Raw genomic sequence first — 23,175 nt, forward strand, 5'->3', positions numbered from 1 at the left:
TTGTATTTGTTTATTCATAAGAGACAGAAAGAGAGAGAGAGAGAGAGAGAGGCAGGCTCCATGCAGGAACCCAGATGTGGGACTCTGGAATCATGCCCTGGGCCAAAGGCAGACACTCAACCACTGTCCCCACAACTATCTTAATGTTAATGCGTTGCTAGAAGGCAAAATAACCTCAGCTTGACAAATTGCATGGCTTCCAGTATCTTTTTTTTTTTTTAACTTATTTTAGTCACAGAGAGAGAGAGAGAGAGAGAGAGAGGCAGAGACACAGGCAGAGGGAGAAGCAGGCTCCATGCACCGGGAGCCCAATGTGGGATTCGATCCCGAGTCTCCAGGATCCCCAAGCTTCTGGTATCTTGTAGGTCCTTCTGGTATCTTGTAGGTCCTCTTTAACATATGAAAATCCTTTGAAACCTTACTTTTTCTTATCTCCCCCAACTCCCAAGTATACAATCAGGCATTCCTCAACCCCGGGGCAGCCAGCAACTCTTACTGCTAAAGAGTCCTGTCCCTACACTTTAATAAAACCACCATTTCGCACCAGAGACGTTTCAAGAATTCTTTCTGGGTCGTCAGCTCCAGATCTCATCCCACCAACCTCACCTATATTCCAAAACTACACCAAGGAGTAGAATTCAGTGATGTATCATTTGCATATAACACCCAGTCCTCATTACATCAAGTTAATGCCCATCTTGGTTTGCTTTTGTAGGCAGTGTTTTTTTTTCCCCCCAAAGATTTTATTTATTTATGAGAGAGAGGCAGAGACAGAGGCAGAGGGAGAAACAGGCTCCATGCAGGAAGCCTGACGCGGGACTTGATCCTGGGTCTCCAGGATCACACCCTGGACTGAAGGTGGCGCTAAACCACTGAGCCACCCAGGCTACCCTTGTAGGCAGTGTTAAAATAAGTGGGGATCCCTGGGTGGTGCAGCGATTTAGCGCCTGCCTTTGGCCCAGGGTGCGATCCTGGAGACCTAGGATCGAATCCCACGTCAGGTTCCCGGTGCATGGAGCCTGCTTGTCTCTCTCTCTCTCTCTCTCTCTCTCTCTCTCTCTCTCTCTCTGACTATCATAAGTTAAAAAAAAAAAAAAAGTGGGGGGATCCCTGGGTGGCTCAGTGGTTGAGTGGTTCAGTGGAGCCTGCTTCTCCCTCTGCCTGTGACTCTGCCTCTCTCTCTGTCTCTCATGAATGAATAAATAAATAAAGTCTGTAAAGAGAGAGAGAGGTGCCTGACTGGCTTGGTTGTAGAGCATGCAACTCTTGATCTCGGGGTCACGAGTTGGAGTCCCATATTGTGTGCAGAGATTAGTTTTTTAAAAAACAAAAAAGAGAGACAACAGGCGTAAAACGGAGTAACATATGCCAAGTCCCATGTCAGCCAACCAAGGCTTAATACTTGATTTAACTACAGTTTCAGCCTCTTCCAGTAGTGACACCTTTAACCAGCTCCCGGAAGTCATCTGCATGGTGGGCCCCAGCCCTTCCCTCAAAGGAAGGTGACTTTGCTTGAAACAACCCATTCTTTGTCTCATTCCCTTTCTGCCTATTAAAAGGGTTTCATTTTGTACAGTTCTTCAGAGTTCCTTCCTATTTGCTAGATCAGAGGCTGCCTAATCCTTGAGTCATCAAATAAAGTCAATTTGATCTTTACTCAGTTGCATTTTGTTTTTTTAACAGCAGCCATGCCATAAAGTCACATCGATCTAGATGGCCTCCTTGTTTAATTAAGGTTATAGGCTGCTCAGCAAATGGGGAATTTCCATGGCACTTACGTGCTTAGATATTATGTGCTTGTTACGTGTTTGGCAAAGGAGTGACAAAGTTGGGAGGAGACCGCCTGTGCCTACGTCTCCCCATTGACATAGAGAAGAGAGGACTCCCGGGGGCAGGGAAGCTGGTGGCAGGTCTGGGCTTGTTTGCTAAAGACTTTTGGGAGCCTGGATGTAAAGATTAAAAATACATAATTCCTTTACATCAATATGATGAGGAAGCAGAAGGCAAGCTGAGGATAAAGCACAAATTGACACCCTGCAACCACCTGACTCCAGGAGGGAAAAGCGTGACCTTATTTCAGGAAACTCCCAACTGTCTCAATGTTAAAGCTTTGCTACAGGGAAAGACAACCTTAGCTTGACAACAGCCAGGTCTCCAGTATCCCAAAAGTCTCCTTTAGCAGATGAAAGTCCTTTTTAAAAAATCAATTAATTAATTTAAAGATTTTATTTACTTATTCATGAGAGACACACAGAGAGAGGCAGAGACGCAGGCAGAGAGAGAAGCAGCCTCCCTGCGGGGAGCCCGATGTGGGACCCGATCCCAGGATCACGATCTGAGCCAAAGGCAGACACTCAACCACAGAGCCACCCAGGTGCCCCTGAAAGTCCTTTTAGACACCTCCCTTTGTCCTTACCTCCCCAGCTCCTAAGTATGTAATCAGTCATTCCTCACAACCCCAGTGCAGCACCTCTTTCTGCCCAGGGGTCCTGTCCTTATGCTTTAATAAAGCCACCGTTTTTGCACCAAAGACATCTCAAGACTCTTTTCTTGGCCATCGGCTCCAAACCTCACCTATGTTCAAAACTACATCAAAGGTCCTAAGAGATCAAGGCTGAGGGCAGCCCCGGTGGCTCAGTGGTTTAGCACACCTTGGGCCGGGGGCCTGATCCTGGAGACCTGGGATCGAGTCCCACGTCTGGCTCCCTGCATGGAGCCTGTTTGTCCCTCTCTCTCTCTCTCTCTCTCTCTCTCTCTCTGTGTGTGTGTCTCATGAATAAATAAATAAAATCTTAAAAAAGAGAGAGAGAGAGAGAGACCAAGGCTGAGAAACTGTTCCAGAATCAGTAAGACCAAAAAGGCAGGACAAAAAAAAAAAAAAAAGCAACTCCTGGATTAGACCCTGGATGTGGGAAAAATAGCTCAAAAGGACATTATACAGAAAACTGACAAATTTGGGGCACCCAGGTGGCCCAGTGGTTGAGCGCCTCCCTTGGGCCCAGGTCATGACCCCGGGTCACAGGATCAAGTCCCACATGGGGCTCCCTGCAGGGAGCCTGCTTCTCCCTCTGCCTGTGTCTCTCATGAATAAATAAATAAAATCTTTAAAGAGAAAAAAAAATTCGCAAATTTGAGTGCGAGCTGTGGATCAATTAATAAACTCCATCAACATAAAACGTCCTGCTTTTACTTAGCCTGTGGTTATGCAGGAAGGTGTCCTCGTTCCTAAAAGAGACACCCAGTACTACCGGGAAGGATCCGGATGCCTGCATCTCGGTTGCAATTGGTGGGGGGGGGAGGAGACCATGCGAATGAAGTTGAAATGATCAACTAAATAGGACAAAAATTAACAACTAGTAAGGGCAGGAAGAAGATATTTGAGAGTCCTTTGCCATTATTCTTGGAACGTGCGATAGGTTTGAAATTACATATGCAGGAAAAGCTCTCAGCACCACCCCAGCTCCATGAACTTTCAGAAATTAAAAAAAAGAAAGAAAAGAAAAAAAGAGAAGAAAAAGAAAAGAAAAGAAAAGAAAAGAAAAGAAAAGAAAAGAAAAGAAAAGAAAAGAAAAGAAAAGAAAAGAAAAGAAAAAAGAAAAGAAAGAAAAGATCCATAGTAAATTATAGGACAAGATCTCGCGATATCCAAAGGAGCCCGAGTTCGGCCGGGGTGCTACTAAGAGCTTGAGTCACGCGGGGCGGTGCCACGTGATCCGAGGCCCGGTTCCAACATGGCGGCCTCCATGGGTCGCTGGCTCTTCCTCCTTGCGCTGCTCGGCTTTCTCCAGGAGGCGGCCAGCAGCCTCGGCTCGGGGTGAGTAAAGGTCTCCAGGGGTGAGCCTGGCTTCGGGGGAGGGGGACACAGTCCTCCGAGCTCACGCCCGCCCTATCCCCGCAGGGCCTCCCGCGACGACGACCTGCTGCTGCCCTACTCCCGGGCGCGCGCGCGCCTCGCCCGGGACTGCTCAAGGGTGCGCGCGGGCAGCCGCGAGCACGAGAGCTGGCCCCCCGCCCCGGCGGCCCCCGGCGCTCGCGGTCCGGCGGTGCGCACCTTCGTTTCGCACTTCGGGAGCCGCGCGGTACCCGGCCACCTGACGCGGGCGGCAGAGCCCCTGCGCACCTTCTCGGTGCTGGAGCCCGGTGGGTCCGGGGGCTGCGCTTCCAGGCGCCGCGCCACCGTGGAGGAGACGGCGCGGGCCGCCGGCTGCAGAGTCGCCCAGAACGGTGGCTTCTTCCGCATGGAGACGGGCGAGTGCCTGGGGAACGTGGTGAGCGACGGGCGCCGGGTGAGCAGCTCCGGGGGGCTGCAGAACGCGCAGTTCGGGATTCGCCGCGACGGGACCCTGGTCACCGGGTGAGGAGGCCGGGAGCCTCGTGACTGTCGAGGGCGGAGGACCTGAGATTGGGGTTGTAGCCGTGGTGCTGGGCTCAAGGTGCCTAACGAAGCTGGGCCTCCGTTTCCATTCTGCAGACTGAGGGGAGTAATACTTTTCCAGCGCTCGGTCAACTCCCGGTGTCGCTGAGCGCTCGCAGTGCGTGAACATGCAGCGCGGTGAACACGCAGACAGCCCTTGTCTTCACGGAGCTCTCTCTCTCTCTCGTTACTTGGACGAGTAAATAAAAGGCAGGGAAAATAATGATAAATCTAGATTAAATACAAGTAAAGAAGCAAGGAACAGGGTGAACCAATGTAAGTGCAGTGTGGGTTTTAGGGAGGGTCAACAGGAAAGGCCTGAGAAGGTGAACTCTGGGATGAGACTGAACATTAGTCGCAAGTTTAGCCAAGGTCAGAACTGGACAAGGAGCACTACGGTCAGAAGGAACAGCAAATGCTAAGGCTCAGAGTTGCATAGGGGTTTTGTGTGTGTGTGTGTGTGTGTGTGTGTGTGTGTGAGGGGTGGAAGGAGCAGAGTATCCGAGGATGGCAGGACTGACTGGTTATTTAAAAACATGCCTAGGGGCTCCTGGGTGGTTCAGTGGGTTAAGTGACTACCTTCCTTCAGGCTCAGGTCATGATCTCAGAGTCCGGGGATCAAGCCACATGTCTGTCTCCTTGCTCAATGGGGAGTCTGCTGGTCCCTCTCCCTCTACCCCTCCTCCCACTTGTGCTCTCTTTCTGAAATACATGGGTAAAATCTTTAAAAAACAAACAAACAAACAAAACAGCATGCTCTATTCCTGGCTGGAGACTAGGTTGGAGGGACCAAAGTAGAAGCAAGGAGACCAATTAAGACTCGTCAGCAAGGGCAGCCTGGGTGGCTCAGCGGTTTAGCACTGGCTTTCGCCCCGGGGTGTGATCCTGGAGGCCCGGGATCCGGATCAAGTCCTGTGTCGGGCTCCTTGCAGGGAGCCTGCTTCTCCCTCTGCCTGTGTCTCTGCCTCTCTCTCTCTCTCTCTCTCTCTCTCATAAGTAAATAAATAAAATGTTAAAAAAAAAAAAAAAAAGTCTTCAGGCCTCAGGTGGTAGTTTGGCTAGAGTGATGGCCTAGGAGGTTGAGGGCCAGTGATGAACTTGAAATCTGTTGAGAATCGTGGTTTAAATTACTTTTTAAAAAGATTTTATTTAAAAAAAAAAAAAAGATTTTATTTATTTATTCATGAGAGACACAGAGAGAGACGCAGAGACACAGGCAGAGGGAGAAGCAGGTCCCATGCAGGGAGCCCGATGCAGAACTCCATCCCGGGACCCCAGGATCATGCCCTGGGCCTAAGGCAGGCACTGAACCACTGAGCCACCCAGGTGTCCTTCGTGGTTTAAATTAGATGAGGTAAAAGTACCTAGGTGGCTCAGCGGTTGAGCATCTGCCTTTGGCTCAGAGCATGATCCCTGGGATGGAGTCCCACATCGGGCTCCCCCGATGGAGCCTGCTTCTCCTTCTGCCTATGTCTCTGCCTCTCTCTGTGTGTCTGTCGTGAATAAATAAATAAAATCTTAAAAAATAATAAATTAGATAAGGTATTAACTGGGATGCATAGACTGTTTACAAAGGCTACACTCAGGATCAGGATGGTTCCTGGGACACCAAGAGGAATCAAGCAGCCAACCTGAGGAGGGGGGGTAGGAGGGAGCCCTACTACCTGCAAATGTCCCTGCTGGTAAGTGAATGTCATGCCTTTTCTTTGTCCAGGTACTTGTCTGAAGAAGAGGTGCTGGACACTGAGAATCCATTTGTGCAGCTGCTGAGTGGGGTCGTGTGGTTGATCCGCAATGGAAGTGTGTACATCAACGACAGCCAGGCGGCTGAGTGCGATGAGACACAGGAGACAGGTCTGGGGGCTGGGTGTGGCATAGTCTCGATGAGAACCAAGATCGATGGGCTGGTGGGGAAAGCTGTTCTTAAGTCTTTGAGCAAGTACTAATTTAGGTACAGGGGACCCATGGGAATTATAGCAAATAAGGTCCTTGCTCTCAGGGAATACCTAAGAGAGAATGGGTATGTAATTTGCTGGAAGTGGTAAGTGCTAAGAAAGAAAAAGTTGTGGGAGAGGGACTAGGTAGAGGAAAGGAACTGTGAATAGAATCCCGAATCCCTGAGGGTAAGGCCCAAACCTGTATGTTTTAACAAATCTTTTGGGTAATTCAGTTTGAGAACCACTGGGATGTGGAATACTGGGATGGGAAGGGATACTATGGCCCTGATGTGGAAATGGCTGCTTTAGACTGGGCAGTCAGAGAGGTCTCACTGAGGAGGTGCCCTAGATTGGAAAGAGCACACCACAGGAGGAGCTGAGGAGAAGCACAGTCCCAACCCGAGGGAACAGAAGGTGTAGGAGCCCTAAAGCAGAAAGTGGCTACAGGGTAGTGAGAGAGGAGCCCCTGGAGATGAGGTAAGAGAAGCCGATGAGGGTGGCCATGGTGGGCCTTGGATTTTGTGCTGAGAACAGTGGAAACCATTAGAGAGTTTTCCTCAGGAGGCTGATGTCACTTAATTTACACCTAAGGGGGGCCATCTGGCTACTGTGGGGAGGCTGAGTGGGACGGGGCAGAGAGGAGGCAGGACGACATGTCTAAGCAAGACGCTGGATGGCGTGGACCAGGAGGTGGAGAGTGGCATTGGACTGGCCAAAAATAGGCAGAGCCCAGGAAGCTTCCCACAGAGCCAGGTGATCAGCCAGGCTTCTTCTCTTTTAGGTTCCTTTAGCAAATTTGTGAATGTGATGTCAGCCAGGACAGCTGTGGGACATGACCGGAAAGGGCAGCTGGTGCTCTTCCACGCAGACGGGCAGACGGAGCAACGGGGGTGAGTGCCAGGAACTGGGAATGCCAGGCCTGGGCTGAGTCCTGCTTTGAAGAACTTCAGCCCACGGACAGCTGAATACATAAGAGGAGACAAAGAAGACCCCTTTGCCAGGCCTAAGTCCCGGTCCTACCTAAGAGCCCTTTGGACTCCCACCTGTTCCCTGGGGATGTTCATTGTCTATCTGTCCTCTGCCTTCCCACCCAAAAGGGTCCCTAGGTCTCTCTCACTTCTGAGAACTCCTTGTCCTCTACACGCTTCTTCTCATTCTCTCCAACTTTTGGCCTCTGCTCTCCTGAGCCCCAGATAGGAAGTAATTACAAAGTTAGCAGGAGAAGAGCTCTGTTACGGTCGCAGCTCTGCCATTTGCTAGCTCTGTGGCCACAGATAAGTCACTTAACTTCCCTGAGCCACAGTTTTTTTTCTGTGAAGAGTGTGTTAGTTTGCTATTGCTGTGTGACAGACAAGCACGAACAGCACCCATTCGTTAATCACAGTTCTATAGGTCGGAAATCTGGGGGGCTCTCCTGGGCCTTCCGTGTTCCAGGTATCCCATGCACGAAATCAAGCCATTTACCAGGCAGGACTCTACTCTGGAGCTTCATAAAAGAATCCTCTTCTCCGCAACTTCGGGTTGTTGGCAGAAGGCGCTTCTTTGTGGTTGTTAGGACTAAAGTCTGTGTTTCCTTGCTGGTCGTTGGCCGGGAGACCCTCAGCTCCTTCAGGCTGCCCACATTCCTTCCCATGCGTGTTACCTGCCCCCATCGCCAAGCCAGCAAACATGTCCAGTCCCTTCATCCCCTTTGCATTTCCAGTCTCTCACTTCACATTCTGCCAGCAGCCAGGGAAAGGTCTGCTTGTAAGAGCTCTTGTGACTCCATCGGGCCCACCCCGATAACCCAGGACAGTGTCTCCCCACTTGCAAACAGTTGAGCCATTTAAACACAGTCATGGGAGTGATCTTTCATTATATTCACAGCTTCCGAAGGTGAGGACGGAACATTTTGGGGGGAAGCTCATTTAGAAATTTGTCTGCCACGGTGGGTGGCGTAATACTGTCCACCACGGAAAGTAAGACCAGTTAAAGTGGAAATGGGGGTTGGACATAGTCAGCATTAATGCTCTTGTGCTACAGCATTAACCTGTGGGAGATGGCTGAGTTCTTGCTGAAACAGGACGTGGTCAACGCCATCAATCTGGATGGGGGGGGCTCTGCCACCTTCGTGCTCAACGGGACCTTGGCCAGTTACCCGTCAGATCACTGGTAAGCATGCCAGAGCCCCATTCTTCAGGTCGAAATCCCAGCCGGTCCTCAGCTGTCTCGTTTAAATGTTGAGCACCTACTGTGTGCCAGGCTTGAGGATTCAGCAGTGAGCAAGAAGAGCCAAGATCCCTGCCTCTCACTAATTAAAGGAGTGTTGGTTCTATGTAGTGTAGCAGTACCACCCACACCAATGAAAGGGGGTTGATAGGTCAGAGCATAATGGAACCTGAGACCTGAAGGTGGAAGAGGTGGCAAGGCTGGGCCAGGAGAACCTTCTGGGCTGTGAGAACAGCATGGGTAAAGGCCCTGTGATTGGAAGAGATTGTCAGGGTGAGAAGAACCTATAAAAGGCTGGAGAAGGGGCAGTGGAGAGCAGCAGTCCTCCGGGGCTATAGGACGGGGGAAGGGGGCGTTAGCTGGGGATGGCCAGAGCCTTGGCCTCTCTTCACACACCATGTCCCCCTGCAGCCAGGACAACATGTGGCGCTGTCCACGCCGCGTGTCAACTGTGGTGTGTGTGCACGAGCCCCACTGCCAGCCGCCTGACTGCAGCGGCCATGGGACCTGTGTGGAGGGGCGCTGCCAGTGCACGGGGCACTTCTGGCAGGGCGCTGCCTGCAACAAGCTGGACTGCGGCCCCTCCAACTGCAGCCAGCATGGGCTTTGCACAGAGAGTGAGTGGGGTCTCTGGGGAGGCAGCTGTAACTGGGGCTCCCAGCTCTCATGGCCCTGGCCCCGCCTGGGCCCTCACCTGGCCGTCTCGGTCTTGTCTTGGCAGCTGGCTGCCGCTGTGAAGCTGGATGGACGGGGTCCAACTGCAGCGAAGGTAAAAGCCACCAGGCCAGCTGCCTCCCCACCCCAGGCTGCATGGGGAGAGGGGGAGCGGGGCAGCCGCCTTTATCTCCCTCCCTTTATCTCCTGTTTCTTGCTCTCACCTGACTGTGAATCACTGCATCAGTGTTCTGCAGCAGCCACAACAAATTCCCCAGACTGCATGGCTTAAAACAACAGAAATTTATTCTTTCACAGTTCAGGAGGCCCAAACTGCAAAATCAAGGTGTCTGCACTTGGGAGGGCCCACACTCCCTCTGAAGGGTCTAGGGGAGGCTCCTTCCTGCCCCTTCCAACTCCAGGTGGCTCCAGGCTCCCTGGCCTTGTGGCTACGTCACTCCAGTCTCCGTCCTCACACGGCCTTCCCCCGTGTCTCTCCGTTCCCTTACACGTTGCCCAGGTCATTGGATTTAGGGCCCACTCTAAACCCAGGACGCTTTTATCTCTTAGGATCTTAATTGTATTTGCAAAGACTCTGTGTCCAAACATAGTCATGTTCAGATTCCAAGAATTAGGACATAACTTTTTGAAGAGACACATTTCAACCCACTGCAACCATCCAGAGTTTCAAATCCTTCAGGATTTTTTTTTTTTTTTTCTTTAATAAGTGAGAGAAATGAGCCCCTCAGCCTGACCTGCCCAGGTGCTCCTGCTGCTCCCGGACTCACTGACAGCTCTGCTCCTCCACACCGCAGCGTAAAGGCCCTGTCCTCAGGGCCCTGCCTGCTCCACCCCATCCAGGAGTCTGCTGCTGCTGCCCACTTGCTCACATCCCTCCTGCACTTGTACATCCACGTCTGTTCTGTGGCTCACCGGCCACCTGCCCATCTGGACAGGAAGCTGCAGGAGGGCAGAGCCTCAGGGCCTGCCATAACCTTCTGTTGGAAGAATGAGTGAACCTGCAGGGCCACTTGGGGTGACTGATGTGTTTTCAGTCCTGTTGGCCCTAGCCTAGGAGGGGCCGGGCTGCATGTTGAGAAGACACCTCTTTCCCCTGCTAGCTTGCAGCAATGGCTCCTTCGGGGAGGACTGCGCCATGAAGTGCCGGTGTCAGAATGGAGCTGCCTGTGACCCAGTCCGGGGGACTTGCACTTGTACTTCCGGCTTCACTGGAGACACCTGTGAGCAGGGTACGCTAGGTGGGCCCCATGTCTGCCAGGAGGAAGCACCACCCAGGGGCACACCTGGGGCACATCCTGTCAGTGCAGAGTGAGGCCCTGCCACTGAGACCTCCACATCTGCCTCCCCTCCACAGAGTGTCCCCTCGGCTGGCACGGGCCAGGCTGTCAGAGGCCTTGCGAGTGTGAGCACCAGTGTCCCTGTGACCCCCAGACTGGTAACTGCAGCCTGGCCCAGGCGCCAGCCCTTAACAGCATCCTCTCCCAAGGTATGGCTTTTCCCGAACCCCCGGGGGCAGGAGCAGGAGGAGGGCACACTCTTCTCCCTGCATGTCAGCCTCTCTGTGGTGTTTTTTTTTTTTTTTTTCTCTGTGGTGTCTTACAGTGAAGCAATGTCTCCGGCCATCCCAGACCACCCTGAGACCAGGAGAACTCTCCCTTCTTACTGGGTAGGAGATTCAGTGGGACTTGGGGCGGGGATGGGAGCAATCCCCCCTCCCTCCACCTGTGAGGTATGGCCTCTGCTCAGGGACTAGGCAAGGCCAGGGGGTGGCAGAGGGGCACCCAGGTGACATTTCTCCCAATGTAAGAGCAGAAAGAGTGACAGCTGATGCTCACAGTCACCAAAGTCATCCTGGGAGATGGTGAGAAGGACCCTGGTCTCCACCCCAGTGGGAGTCCAGAGGGCAGGGCATCGGGTTCCTTTCCCTGGACATAAGACTTAGGACTTATTTTCTCAGTAGCTGGCACAGAAGTGTCCCAAGGAGCTCACGTCATTTCTCAAGCACCTCTGTGTGCTCCTTGTGCTCTTTAGCTCTGTTTTCTGGTGAGTTGGTCTCCAACTTGACCTCTGGGAGTGTGTACTGGAAAGAGACTGCCGGGTTCCAGCTCTAGAGTTTCTGCTTCAGTAGGGCTGGGCTGGAGCCTGAGAATCTGCATTGCCAGTGCTACCCCAGGTGGTGCTGATGCTGCCCATATGGGGACCTTGCTTTGAGAACTTCTTTTCTTGTGGTTCTCACCTCATGGCCCAACCCTGGGTACCAGCCCAGCCCCACCCTCGTTGAAGGTGGCAATCAGATGTGGGTATGAATGAAAAGCTCCTGGCATCCTAGGGGACAGTCTCATTACTAACGCAGATCCCAGGTCCCTCCTGGAGGTCTTGACTTGTGACCCTGGGGTGAGGCTCCAAAGGCCCAGCACCACATGTGAAGAAAACCCCTGGAAACGTACTTTGAGAATGCACCCAGAGCAGTGGCAGTGGCTCCCAGGAGCACTCTGCTCCCAGTCTTAAGTTCAGTCTCTTTGGGTGTGAGACTGTGAGCCCCTCCTCCCCGGGGCAGACCGGGAACCTATTGACAGCTGCTGGCAAGGGAAGCGGAGCTCGGAGGGGCTGACGAGCATGCCTCCCAACAATGTGCTTGTGTCTGCTTTTGCGTTGAGGGCTTCAGCCAGAGTGTCACATGGAGAAGGAAAACAGGATTATTGAAGGACCCCGCCAGCTCCACAGGAAGGAGGAGGGGGTGCAGTTCTCTCTGCTATTTCTGCCTTGAGGTTTCTGGAACAGAGACCAACAATTGTGATCAACATGCCCTGGAGCACAGGATGCAAACTTATACCTCTTGTGGTGTCATCATAAGATCCCCAACTGTATTTTATTTGGCCTGCATAATTTAAAAAATTTAAGATAGATGTAGCAACATCTGAAAATCGGTAACAGTCATGTGAAAATTTTTTTCGTGGTTTCTCTTGAAATGTCAAGAGATGTGGCAGGGCTGGTCTGCCATCCCACGTGGTGACCATCACTCCTGCTCTCCAAACATGGCCCTGCCAGGTCCACTTTGCTCCTGGACAGTCTTTGTGTTTTCCCTGGAGGCCCCTGACTCTGCCTCTGTTCTGGCAGAGGGAAGAAAGGGAAATCCTTCCAGCACTTCCCCAAAACCCCCTCTTTAGGCTTTCTCTTCTGCACACAGGACCAGCTGGCTGGCCCTCACCCTGGGCCTGGTTTTCCTTCTGCTGATCAGCATGGTGGCAAACGTATCCTTGCTCCTTGGCTCAAAAGCAGAGCGAAGCCGGCACCTGGACGGAGCCTATGTTTACCACCCACTGCAGGAAATGAATGGGGAGCTCCTGGCTGCAGAGAAGGAACAGCCGGCTGATGCCCACAACCCCTTTAAAGACTGAAGCTGCCAGCTGCCCATCATGGCCTGCTCTGAAAGCTGTTTTTGACACGGTCGTGATTTCTGCAAGGGGAATTTCAAGGCCACTGACCATCTATCTGGGTGATCTCAGCCGTGGTACCAAGCCAAGCTTCTGATAGCACCTGTGCCTCTACCCCTCACGTGGCCCGGGGCCCTCACCTGGTTGCCTGCCGTGACACGTGCAACCCCAGCAACGCAGTGCTCCCCAGAGAGAGACTGCCTCCTTCCCTGCCTGCCTGTGTCTGCTGCCTATGAGGCCTGTCCCCCGAGGGCCTGCTCCGCTGCCAGAGAGACTCCAGCCTCCTGAGGCTGGGGCTGCTAGCGATGGAACTCAACCAGGACCATGCCATGACCGGGGCAAGGTCCGGCCAGCCCCATTGGACAGGGATGGACTAAAGAGACGATGGCCACGTCACGGGACCCTTTTCTACAGACTTCATCACAGAATTTGCCAATTAAAATTTTATTTCCTATCATGGAACGCTCCTTGGAAGAGAGAGAGGATGAAATCATGTTTACAAGCTTTCTATTTTGGCATCCTGCTGCAGAGAGAATTTTTTTCTATCACTTGAATAAATCAGTGTAATAAAAGGAGCCCCCCGGGTGGCACCTAAAGCCTGAATTGTGGATTTCTGGATGTGCATAGGTCTTTTTTTTTTTTTTTTTTTTTTTAGATTTTATTTTATTTATTCATGATAGACACAGAGAGAGGTCGAGACACAACACAGGCAGAGGGAGAAGTAGGCTCCATGCAGGAAGCCCGATGTGGGACTCAGTCCTGGGATCTGGGGATCACACCCTGAGCCAAAGACAGACACTCAATCACTGTGCCACCCAGGCATCCTGGGATGTGCCTAGGTCTTAACAGGTGGGGTTACTTCACCTGGATCTGGGGTCATAGACAAGCAGCCCAAAGCACTTCCAGCTCCCTGATCTGTTTGTTTAATCCAGGGCTTCTCACTTTATGGTGCACACGAGTCACTTGGAGATCCTGTTAAAATGAAGATTCTGGCCCCGGGGTCGGGTACGGGACCCTGACTTTCTAATAAGCTCCCAGGTGAAGCCGAGACTGGGTGTCTGGACAAATGTTTTGAACGGAAGTGGTTTATTTTTTTATTTTTTTAAAGATTTTATTTATTCATAGAGAGAGGCAGAGACACAGGCAGAGGGAGAGGGAGACGCAGGCTCCATGCAGGGAGCCCGATGTGGGACTCGATCCTGGGTCTCCAGGATCACACCCCAGGCTGCAGGCCGTGCCAAACCGCTGCGCCACCGGGGCTGCCCCGGAAGTGGTTTAGTCTGCACCATTACTTAATAGAGTTTTAGTTAGTTACCAGCATTTTAAAAGTCAGGATATAAACAACTTCAGATTTCTGATTTTTTTTTAAGAGGGTGAGCCAGCAGCCCTTGCCAACGCCCTTCTAGGGCAACGAGATGCTAGAGATGAGAACCCCTGGTCCCCTCCTGGGCCTGCCTTCTCCAGGTCATCATAGCCCCAGCGATCTGTGGCCTGCCACCCTGTATCTGAGGTTAAAAACCTGTTAAAAACCTGTGGCCAGGAAGGGTCTTCAGGAAATGTCTGGCAGCCCCTTCTCCCCCCACCCCCCATGACTGCATATTACACTGCTCAGCAGATCTTTTGGGATGAGTGATGAGGGAGGTACTGTAAGCTCTCGGCAGGTCCTCAAAGAGATGCACATTATGAACTGAATGTGTCCCCGCAAGATTCCTATGTGGGAGCCCTAACGCTCTGCTCTCTGCCCTCCCCCATCATGTGCTAGTATGAGGAGGTGGGGCCTTTGGTTTAATTAGTTTTCCCTGAGGTTGTGAGGGTGGTCCCCTCGTGATAGGATTAGTGCTTTCACAAGAGGAAGAGACAGGAGACCACCCTCTCCACACGCACAAAAGAGGTCATGTGAACGCACAGCAAGCTGGCAGCTACAAGCCAATAAGTGGGCCCTCACCAAAAATTAAATTTGTTGGCACCTTGATTTTGGACTTCGAGCCTCCCGAACTGTGAGATTTAAAAAAAAAAAAAAGATTTTATTTATCCATTCATGAGAGACACACAGAGAGAGGCAGAGACACAGGCAGAGGGAGAAGCAGGCTCCATGCAGGGAGCCCGATGCGGGACTCAATCCCAGGGCTCCAGGATCACCCCCTGGGCTGAACGCGGCCCTAAACCGCCGAGCCACCAGGGCTGTGGAAAGAGATGTTTATAAGCCGCCCAGTGTATGGTATTTGTCATAGCAACTTGAGCAGGCTAAGACACGGAATAACTAGTACTTACCTGGTACTGCATAACCAGTCCAAAACTTGGGCAGCTTAAAACAACCACCAGTTACTCCTTCTGAAAAAATAATAATCTTTCACGATTCTAGGGTCAAACTAGGTGATATTGTTGATGTGGGCTGAGGTCAGTGATCTCAGCTGGGCTCATTGGTAAGTCTGCAACAGCTAATGGGCCCACTGGGGTCTGGTCTGGGATGGCCACAGCTGATGACGGCTTCACCTGGTGCCTCCTCCTCCCGGAGGCTGGATCAGGCTCAGGATCCAGATGTGGATGGGGATCCTGGAAGGGCCTTTTGAAGCTTTCGCTCAGAACTGGCATGACCTCCTTTCCACCATGTTCTGTTAGCTGGTGCCCAAGACCCCCAGAGTCAGCCCCCACTCACCTCTTAGTAAGGGGAGCTTCAAAGAGACATGAGTCCAAGAGCCTAATTGAGCCCATCCTATATCCATGGACTGTACTGCTGGTCTGGTTTCACCTCAGGAAGAATTTGATTCAGAGAAGTGAAATAGCTCAGGCCAGTTTCCCAGACTCCATGTAGAGTTTGCATGACTTCCCGTCTTGTTGGGCTGGCAGGATCAAGGGGGATTGGGAGGCACCAACACAATGGCGGCGGACCCCCCACCTTGTGGCCCCACCTCAGAACGTTCCTGTTGTGCCCAAGATTGCGAATCCGAGAAACCACCAAGGAGTCGACACGGATGAAAGCACACGAGGGTTTATTAGCAAGCTCGAGCTGGGTCCAAGTATACCCATCGCAGCGGAGCAGGGACTTGGACCTGGAGGTGGGTTACAGCTAGATTTTTATGGGGTGGTCTAGGGGGTTTTCAGTAAGGGTGGGGGAGTTTCTCAAGCTCTTAGTTCCTCATTCTGATATGGGGTGTGCTCTGCGGGTTTTTCTTGGAACTGACTAGGGCTACAGGCCGCAGGGTGTGCTTATCTAGGGGTCAGGGGTGGGGAACATTTTCTGAATTTCTTGGGTCCCACAGTTCCACCACCAGCAGATCGCCCAAGGATATGTCATCAGGGGGAGCCTGGACCTCCGCAGGAAACCTGAACCGTACTTACCCAGACCCCATATAAGGACCTGGGCAGTTACTGCCCCAGGCCGATTCCACCAGTAATATGCCTAATACCTATCCCCCTCCCCTCTTAAAAAGCCCACTGGCAGGGCAGCCCGGGTGGCTCAGCAGTTTAGCGCCTGCCTTCAGCCCAGGGCCTGATCCTGGAGACCTGGGATCGAGTCCCACGTCAGGCTCCCTGCATGGAGCCTGCTTCTCCCTCTGCCTGTGTCTCTGCCTCTCTGTCTCTCTCTCTCTGTCTCTCATGAATGAATAAATAAAATCTTAAAAAAAAAAAAAAGCCTGCTGGCCCTCCCCTGCACGGGACTTCCGTGCTCTCTCCCTCCCTCCCCTGCGGGGCTGTGGAACCATGGAACCTCTCTGAGACCATGTCCCATTAAAAGCCTGTTTCGACCCACTTCGCCTGGCCTTTCTATTCCATTTCACTACTGATCGGATTAAACTGGACACTAGGTGCCGAAACCGGGGAGGAGATCGAGGCCCCTGCTGGTGGGGAGCCTCTCTCCTCTCCCTACCACAACCCTAACTGAACCCAGTGCCCGGAAATACCGGGTAAGTTGCCCTGATTCTGTGCCTCTGTCCGGGTGGTCCTGCCTGAAGCCGTGGCCGTGCCAGGGCAACTCCACCGAGCCACCGGGTGGCCCTCCGCCAGTCCCTGGGGATCAGGAGACGTCCTCATCCTCACGGTGACCTCGGCTTCTGTCAGTGACCCTGAGCTGCAAATGGGGACACTTGTTTTCAGCCTCTGGGTTACCCAGCAGGAATCCTGGGAACTGCCCTTGGGTTGTCTACCGGCCAATTTCGAAACTCTGGGGTTCTCACAGGATCCCAGAAAACGCCGTCTTACCAGATCCTTATGGATCCGAACAACCTCCATCACCGCCAGGGTAAATCATCTGAGGTCCCTTACATTCAGGCTTTTTGGAACCTCTGCTCTCACCCCTCCCTCTGTTCCCGATGTTCCACTGCTCCAGTCATTCTGGTGCAGGCGCCACCTCCTTCTGCCCCTGAAACAAAAGCCCCTGATGCCTATCCTCCTTCCCCCCTCTCAGAACCTCCCGAGGGTCTCACTTGTCCCCCAGTCAGGGGAACCCCTCCCTCTGCCCTCTCCCTATCCGAAATCCCCTGCCCCTCTCCTCCTTCTCCTGCCTCCCAATCACACACTTCTTTACCCGTTTCTGACCCTCAACCTTCAAGCTCTTGCCTCCCCTCTGACCTCGGGGGCACAAGATCCCACAAGGTCTCCTCCTCCCCTGACCTGGCCTCCCCACTGCGAGAGGTGGCGGGAGCTGAAGGGGTTGTTAGGGGCCACGCTCCTTTCTCGCTCCAGGACCTTTGCCAAATTGAAAAACGGCTGGGCTCTTACTCTGCTAATCCAGGAATCAAGGAATCAAGGAATTCCAAGATTTGGCCCAGGCATAGGACTTGACTTGGCCTGATTTGCATGTTGTCCAGCCCGCAGCCCTTGCATGGAGGCGAGGGAGTGTATTGTATTCAGGCCACTGCCCGAGAACATGCCAGGGGGCCGTTAGACCGATGCCGGGCATCCGACGCCGTGGATCCGGACGTGATCATCTGGGGTGGCTGCGGCGCCGGCGCCGCGACGGCGTGGCCATTGTCTCCTCGCTGGCACGGGGGTGGCCTCTAACAAGGCCATCAACTATGATAAACGGGGAAGTCGTTCAGAACCCAGATGAAAACCTTGCCATTTTCCTTAATAGGGTCACTGAGGCCTTAACCCAGTACGCTCGCCTGGACCCTGCCTCCCTGCCGGGACTACTGTCTTGGCGACCCATTTTATCTCTCAGCCCTCCCCCGATATCCATAAGACATTAAAGAAGGCCGAGGAGGGTCCCCAAACTCCCATTCCCAACCTGGTGAAAATGACATTTAAAGTTTTTAACACCCGAGAGGAAGTGGCTGAACTGAAGAGGCAGGCTAGACTCCAGCAGAAGGTCCAGCTCCAGACCCAAGCCTTGGTGCAGCTCCGCGGCCGGCGGGCTCGCTTCAGATGCGGCACCAAGGGACACTGGGCCCGTCAATGTCCCAATCCCAAGAAGCCAACGCAGCCACGCCCTCAATGTCGAATGATGGGCCACTGGAAATCCAACAGCCCGGTCTCGGAGGATCCTCGGTGCCTCCACGCGGAGGAAACCCTGAGCCAGTAAGTCCGGCCTTCCAACTGCTCGGGTTGGACAATGACTGGCGGGGCCCAGACATACATCAATCCCTACACATTGGTCCCAAGGCCTTACACCAGTTCCTAGAACCCCTTTTCCACTATCCACATCTCCGAAAGGTTATTGGAGAGGTGCATTAATCTTGTAAACCTGCTCCACTGTAAACGCTCAAGGGGGAATTCGCAGGCCGGGACCCAATCACCAGCTCTGTGGCCACCAACCTGGCGAGGACTGGCAGCTTGACTTTTCCCACATGCCGCACCATAAATGCTTTCACTACCTATTAACCTTAGTGGACAACTTTACAGGGTGGATAGAGGCTTTCCCCACAGCTCGGGAGACGGCCGATGTGTGGCCACCATACTCATCGAACACATGATTCTGAGATTAGGCTTCCCGCGGACCCTACAATCTGACAATGGCCTGGCTTTCATCTCCAGCATCACCCAGCAAGTCTCCGAGAGCCTAAATATTACCTGGAAACTCCATATCCCGTATCACCCCCCAGTCTTCGGGTAAGGTAGAGTGGGCCAACAGCCTTCTCAAGGAACATCTCACCAAACTTACCCTTGAAACCTGCCTGTCCCGGCCAACCCTCCTCCCACTGGCTTTAACAAGGCTCAGAGCTACCCTGAGAGGGCTGTCGGGTCTAAGTCCCTTTGAGCTTCTCTACGGGCAGCCATTCCTGCTCACTCAAAATCTTCCATCATCATCTCCTCCTTTCCTATCTTGCCTACCTTACCTAATTCTTCTAAGAGCCCTCCTACGGGCCCATGCGGATTCAGTCACCCCTACTCCAGGAGAACCCACACCAGATACTCCCCACTCTCTGGCCCCAGGACATAGTGTCCTACTAAAAGAACTACACCCAAAAGCTTTACAGCCTAAGTGGACTGGTCTCTATACGGTGGTCTTTACAACCTCCACGGCCGCCAAACTCACAGGACACCACCCGTGGGTACACATCTCTAAATTAAAGCGAGCCCCCTCGCAAGATGTATGGACGGCACAACCTTTGGGACCTACTCAAATACAACTTTCGCGCCATCCTCCTCCTGGTCCTATCTCCTAGTCACTCCACCACTGACCCTGGGTTTAGGTGGAGGTTTGTTTGCTTTATTTATTTATTTATTTATTTATTTATTTATTTATTTATTTTATTATTTATTTATTTATTTTTGTTTGTTTATTTATTGTTTTACATGACAGAAACCTGGGACCAGGGAATCCTGTCTCACCTTATTTCTACCCCTGATTGTCAACCTTTAGGTTGCCAGGCTAGCATCAATTTCACCTTTGATAGATTTTACTCCCTCCCTCCACCTGGTCCTAATCCTGGTTCTGATCCAATAATCTGTTTCACCTGTGATCAGACTCATCCTAACTGTCAAAATTATTGGGTCCAAACTAATGGGGGCTGTCCTTATTCTTACTGCAATATCCATCATCTTTGTCAGGGCCCTTTCACCGGTCCTTCTACGGCCCATCATCAACCTTGTAGTTTCTACCAACAGTCCAGCAAATATGCCCTAACTGTTCAGGACCCTTGGGACCCCTGCTGGGCAACGGGGGTAATGGCGAAACTTTACCGCTGGGGTTGCTCCTCCTACCCTACTGCCTCCCTCCAAATCTAGATCATACATAAGGGTCTTACAAAACCAATCTACCCTAAAAGATCAAGCTGACCCCATTCGTGCACAGGAACAACTTCTCCAAACCCACCTACAGACTAACCCACCTCAGGACCAGGACCCCTTCTCCTGGGTAAAACTTACCCAACAAGGCACTTCCCTTGCCAACCTTCCTGGCACGGGCAATCTGTCCCATTGTTTTATCTGTGCTGCTTTAGGCAAAACTCCCCTTGTGGCCCGTTCCCTCCCCAATGCATTCAGCCCCACCAGCCCCACACCCACACCTCCGGGTGCCTCATCCCTCTCTCACTAATGTTCCCCTATTTACTGACCCTCTTAATCATCAATTCCCCTTCTGTTACTCCACCTAACTCATCCCTTTGCAGAGTCACCCAGTCATACATCACCTCTCATCACACTCCTATCAGTGGTTTCTTTTGGTGCAATGGCACCCTATCTAAATCTCTCAATACCTCTGCCTCCCTCCTCTGTCTGTCTGTCTCCCTAGTTCCACGATTAACTATCTATAGTCAGGCAGAAATAGCCCTCCTTACCAGCCCTCCCCCCAAAAAACAAAAAAGGGCAATCTTTCTCCCACTAGTTGTCGAGGTCTCCCTGGCCTGAACCCTGGTGGCCACGGGATTGGGGACAGGGGCCTTAATCCACTCTGTAGGTTCCACCAGGGACCTATCTGAAAGGCTTTGAGTGGCCATCGAGGCCTCGGCTGAGTCTTTGGCCTCCCTCTAACACCAGATAACCTCTCTGGCCCGGCTGGCCCTCCAGAACCGATGCACCTTGGACCTCCTCACCGCAGACAAGGGAGGAGCCTGCATGTTCCTCAAAGAAAGAGTGCTGCTACTACATCAATGAAACAGGTGTAGTCGAGACCAATCTCCACACCCTCGCCAGAGTTCGTGAGTCTCTCCAGGCCCGGTACCACCCTGGCGGCCTAACTATGCCCCAATGGTGGCAGCCCCCACTAACCACATGGCTCCTCCCCCTCCTAAGCCCACTCCTAATCATCGGCATACTATTAATGGTGGCCCCTTGCATTCTCCAATTCATCCAGGAACAAGTTTGGGAAATGTCTCGAGTATGTGTCAACCAACTCCTACATCCCTACTCCCGCTTGCCCACTTCCGCGGGACCCCACTTCGCCCCTATATCAGCAGGAAGTAGTCAGATCTGAACAGACGCCCTATAACAACAAAAGGATAGGAATGTTGTAGGAATGTTGGGCCGGCAGGATCAAGGGGAACCGGGATCCAGGGGAATCAGGAAGCACCAACACAATGGCGATGGACCACCCACCTTGTGGCCTCCACCTCAGAACATTCCCACCACCAGCAGACTGCCAGAGGACATGTCATTGAGGGAAGCCTGGACCTCTGCAGGAAACCTGAGCAGTATTTCCCCAGATCCCATCTAAGGGCATGGGCAGTTATTGCCCCAGGCCGATTCCACCAGTAATATGCCTAATATTCATCACCCCTAGGACAACCAACCCCTTCCCCTCCCCCCTTAAAGAGCCCACTTGCCCTCCCCTGCGCCACTTCCCTGCTCTCTCCCTCCCCTGCGGGCTGCAGAACCTCACCCCCCCCCCCAGAGCACCTCCCATTAAAAGCCTGTTCGACCCACTTTTGCCTGGCCTCTCTATTCCATTTCACTACCGATCCGATTAAACCGGACACGTCTGTCTCCCTGAAGTTGAGAACTTCCATGCTAGCCTCCGATACTCCCTCCAGCGTGCTGTGTCTTGGTCCCACAGTAGGAGCTACAGGCCATGTTGTCGGTACCCTTGGGCACGCTGAGCCTACACCTAGTGAACCATCCCCGAAGGCCATGCTGCCCACGGCCAGGCTGCTGTAATTTCTACCTCTTGACTCACCCTGTTTGCTGGGCTTGTGACCCAGGTTGGAGGGATGGGAGGTGTGGCGTTCACAGTGTGTCTGGGAACCTCAGGACAGCTGCTTATCCACGGAACTAGGCAAATGCTTCAAGTTTTAATTCCTCCTTCCAGAAATGTAAACAACCAGCTGAACTTGTGTTTCAGCTCCACCTGGAAGTCTCATTTTGTGTTTTGCTCTCTTTTAGTGCACAACTGGTCCTTAGGCTGCTTTGGTGTTTTGCTCCCAGTGTTCAAGGGTAGGATGTAGTGACAAGAGCTTGGAGGAGTTCCCAAACACCTTTGAATCACGTTTGCATATTCCTAAGACACAGTTCCTGAGCCCGGCTGCAGGTCAGAGTGTATTTCCCCAAGAATGTTCTCAGAGAATCATATTGCAGATGTCCAGATCCTGTCCCAGAGGGGCAGGGGGTCTGGGAATCTAGAGGAAGCACCTCCAGGGGTTCTGAGGCAACAGGCTATAGAAACCCTTGTCCTGAAAACTCTGACCTCTGCAGAGTTTTCTCTGTCCTTGGCTGGGCTGGCAGCTGAGCTGGGAATGTTACAGTACTGTGAATGGGCCTGATGGATTTTAGGCCAGAGGGAGTGAAGAAGGTCCATTGTGGCGTGCCGGAGCCGTCCCTGGTTCAAGGACTAGGATACATTCACCCTCGCCGTTTGTGTGAGGTTATGTATTGTGCCTTCCCAACACCAGTCCCTCTTCTTTTAGTAGATGTTCTGTCTTTGGATCCCTCCCAGCAGCAAAACCTGAGATAAGAATATGAGGGCAAGTAGTTTATTTGGGAGGTGATCCCCAAGAAGCCCTGGTGGGAGACAGGAAAGTGAGGTTGGGTAGGAAAGGCAGCCGATACATAGTACACTAGTGAGCATCTCCCCACTCTATCACCTGGGGTCTCTGGGAGAATGCAGAGGACAGCTTGGGATTGTGCCTCTTGTGGAGTGTTTGTCAGCCAATATTCTCTCTCATCATGGGTTGGGGGCTTCTCTTGGGGGTTAACTACCTGGCAGTTCCAGCCTGCCCTAAAGAGGGGCTGAATTCTGTTTCAGCAACCAGCAGTAGCTACCAGAAGCTTGTAGTTTCTTGCATCTGAGATGCCTCCCAGTGGTAATGAGAAAGCCCAGAGAAGGTAGGCAGGACACTGAGAGCCATGGCTGTGAGCCTCCCTCCCATTGCCTTTATGGTACTATCTCTCCCCATTCTCCATCCCTCTGGTTTGGTTGGTACCATCCCCTCCAAGTCCCAGATGTCATGAATAAATGGGTCAGAGATAGTCTGTCCCAGTGGGCCCACTAGAGCCCACCCTGGAACTTCTGCTAGAATTTGGGGAAAAACACATCCACCTGCCAGGTTCTGAACTATGTGGAGAAGGAGAGTGAAGCCAGTGTGGAGAAGAACCAAATCAAGGGAAAAGGGACATTGTTTAAACCCCTAGATCC

At 52.4% G+C, this 23,175-nt stretch overlaps 1 protein-coding gene across 3 annotated transcripts; it reads left to right on the forward strand.

Annotated features, from left to right (window-relative positions):
* Nucleotides 1-3,692: 3,692 nt before the first annotated feature.
* Nucleotides 3,693-13,271, forward strand: NAGPA (N-acetylglucosamine-1-phosphodiester alpha-N-acetylglucosaminidase). 3 transcript variants are annotated; one of them, XM_026003064.2, is made up of 11 exons: nucleotides 3,693-3,814; nucleotides 3,899-4,354; nucleotides 6,129-6,268; nucleotides 7,133-7,241; nucleotides 8,374-8,502; nucleotides 8,971-9,176; nucleotides 9,281-9,328; nucleotides 10,335-10,463; nucleotides 10,589-10,720; nucleotides 10,837-10,900; nucleotides 11,266-13,271. In XM_026003064.2, exons 1-11 carry the CDS (start codon nucleotides 3,732-3,734, stop codon nucleotides 11,279-11,281), a joined length of 1,512 nt encoding a protein of 503 aa, XP_025858849.1. In that variant the 5' UTR covers nucleotides 3,693-3,731; the 3' UTR covers nucleotides 11,282-13,271. The 3 variants fall into 3 exon arrangements, with proteins under 3 accessions (XP_025858849.1, XP_025858848.1, XP_025858847.1); XM_026003063.2 differs by having other exon boundaries at nucleotides 11,892-13,271; XM_026003062.2 differs by having other exon boundaries at nucleotides 12,422-13,271.
* Nucleotides 13,272-23,175: the final 9,904 nt, after the last annotated feature.

Source organism: Vulpes vulpes, chromosome 3 (genome assembly GCF_048418805.1).
Source record: "Vulpes vulpes isolate BD-2025 chromosome 3, VulVul3, whole genome shotgun sequence".
Classification (NCBI taxonomy): domain Eukaryota; kingdom Metazoa; phylum Chordata; class Mammalia; order Carnivora; family Canidae; genus Vulpes; species Vulpes vulpes.

Excerpts from the sequence above, each read along its gene's own strand:
- NAGPA (XM_026003062.2), top strand. The coding sequence starts at position 3,732 with ATGGCGGCCTCCATGGGTCGCTGGCTCTTCCTCCTTGCGCTGCTCGGC. Across the intron at positions 6,269-7,132 it reads CGATGAGACACAGGAGACAG|GTTCCTTTAGCAAATTTGTG; the intron begins GTCTGGGGGCTG and ends CTTCTCTTTTAG. Across the intron at positions 9,177-9,280 it reads GCATGGGCTTTGCACAGAGA|CTGGCTGCCGCTGTGAAGCT; the intron begins GTGAGTGGGGTC and ends TTGTCTTGGCAG.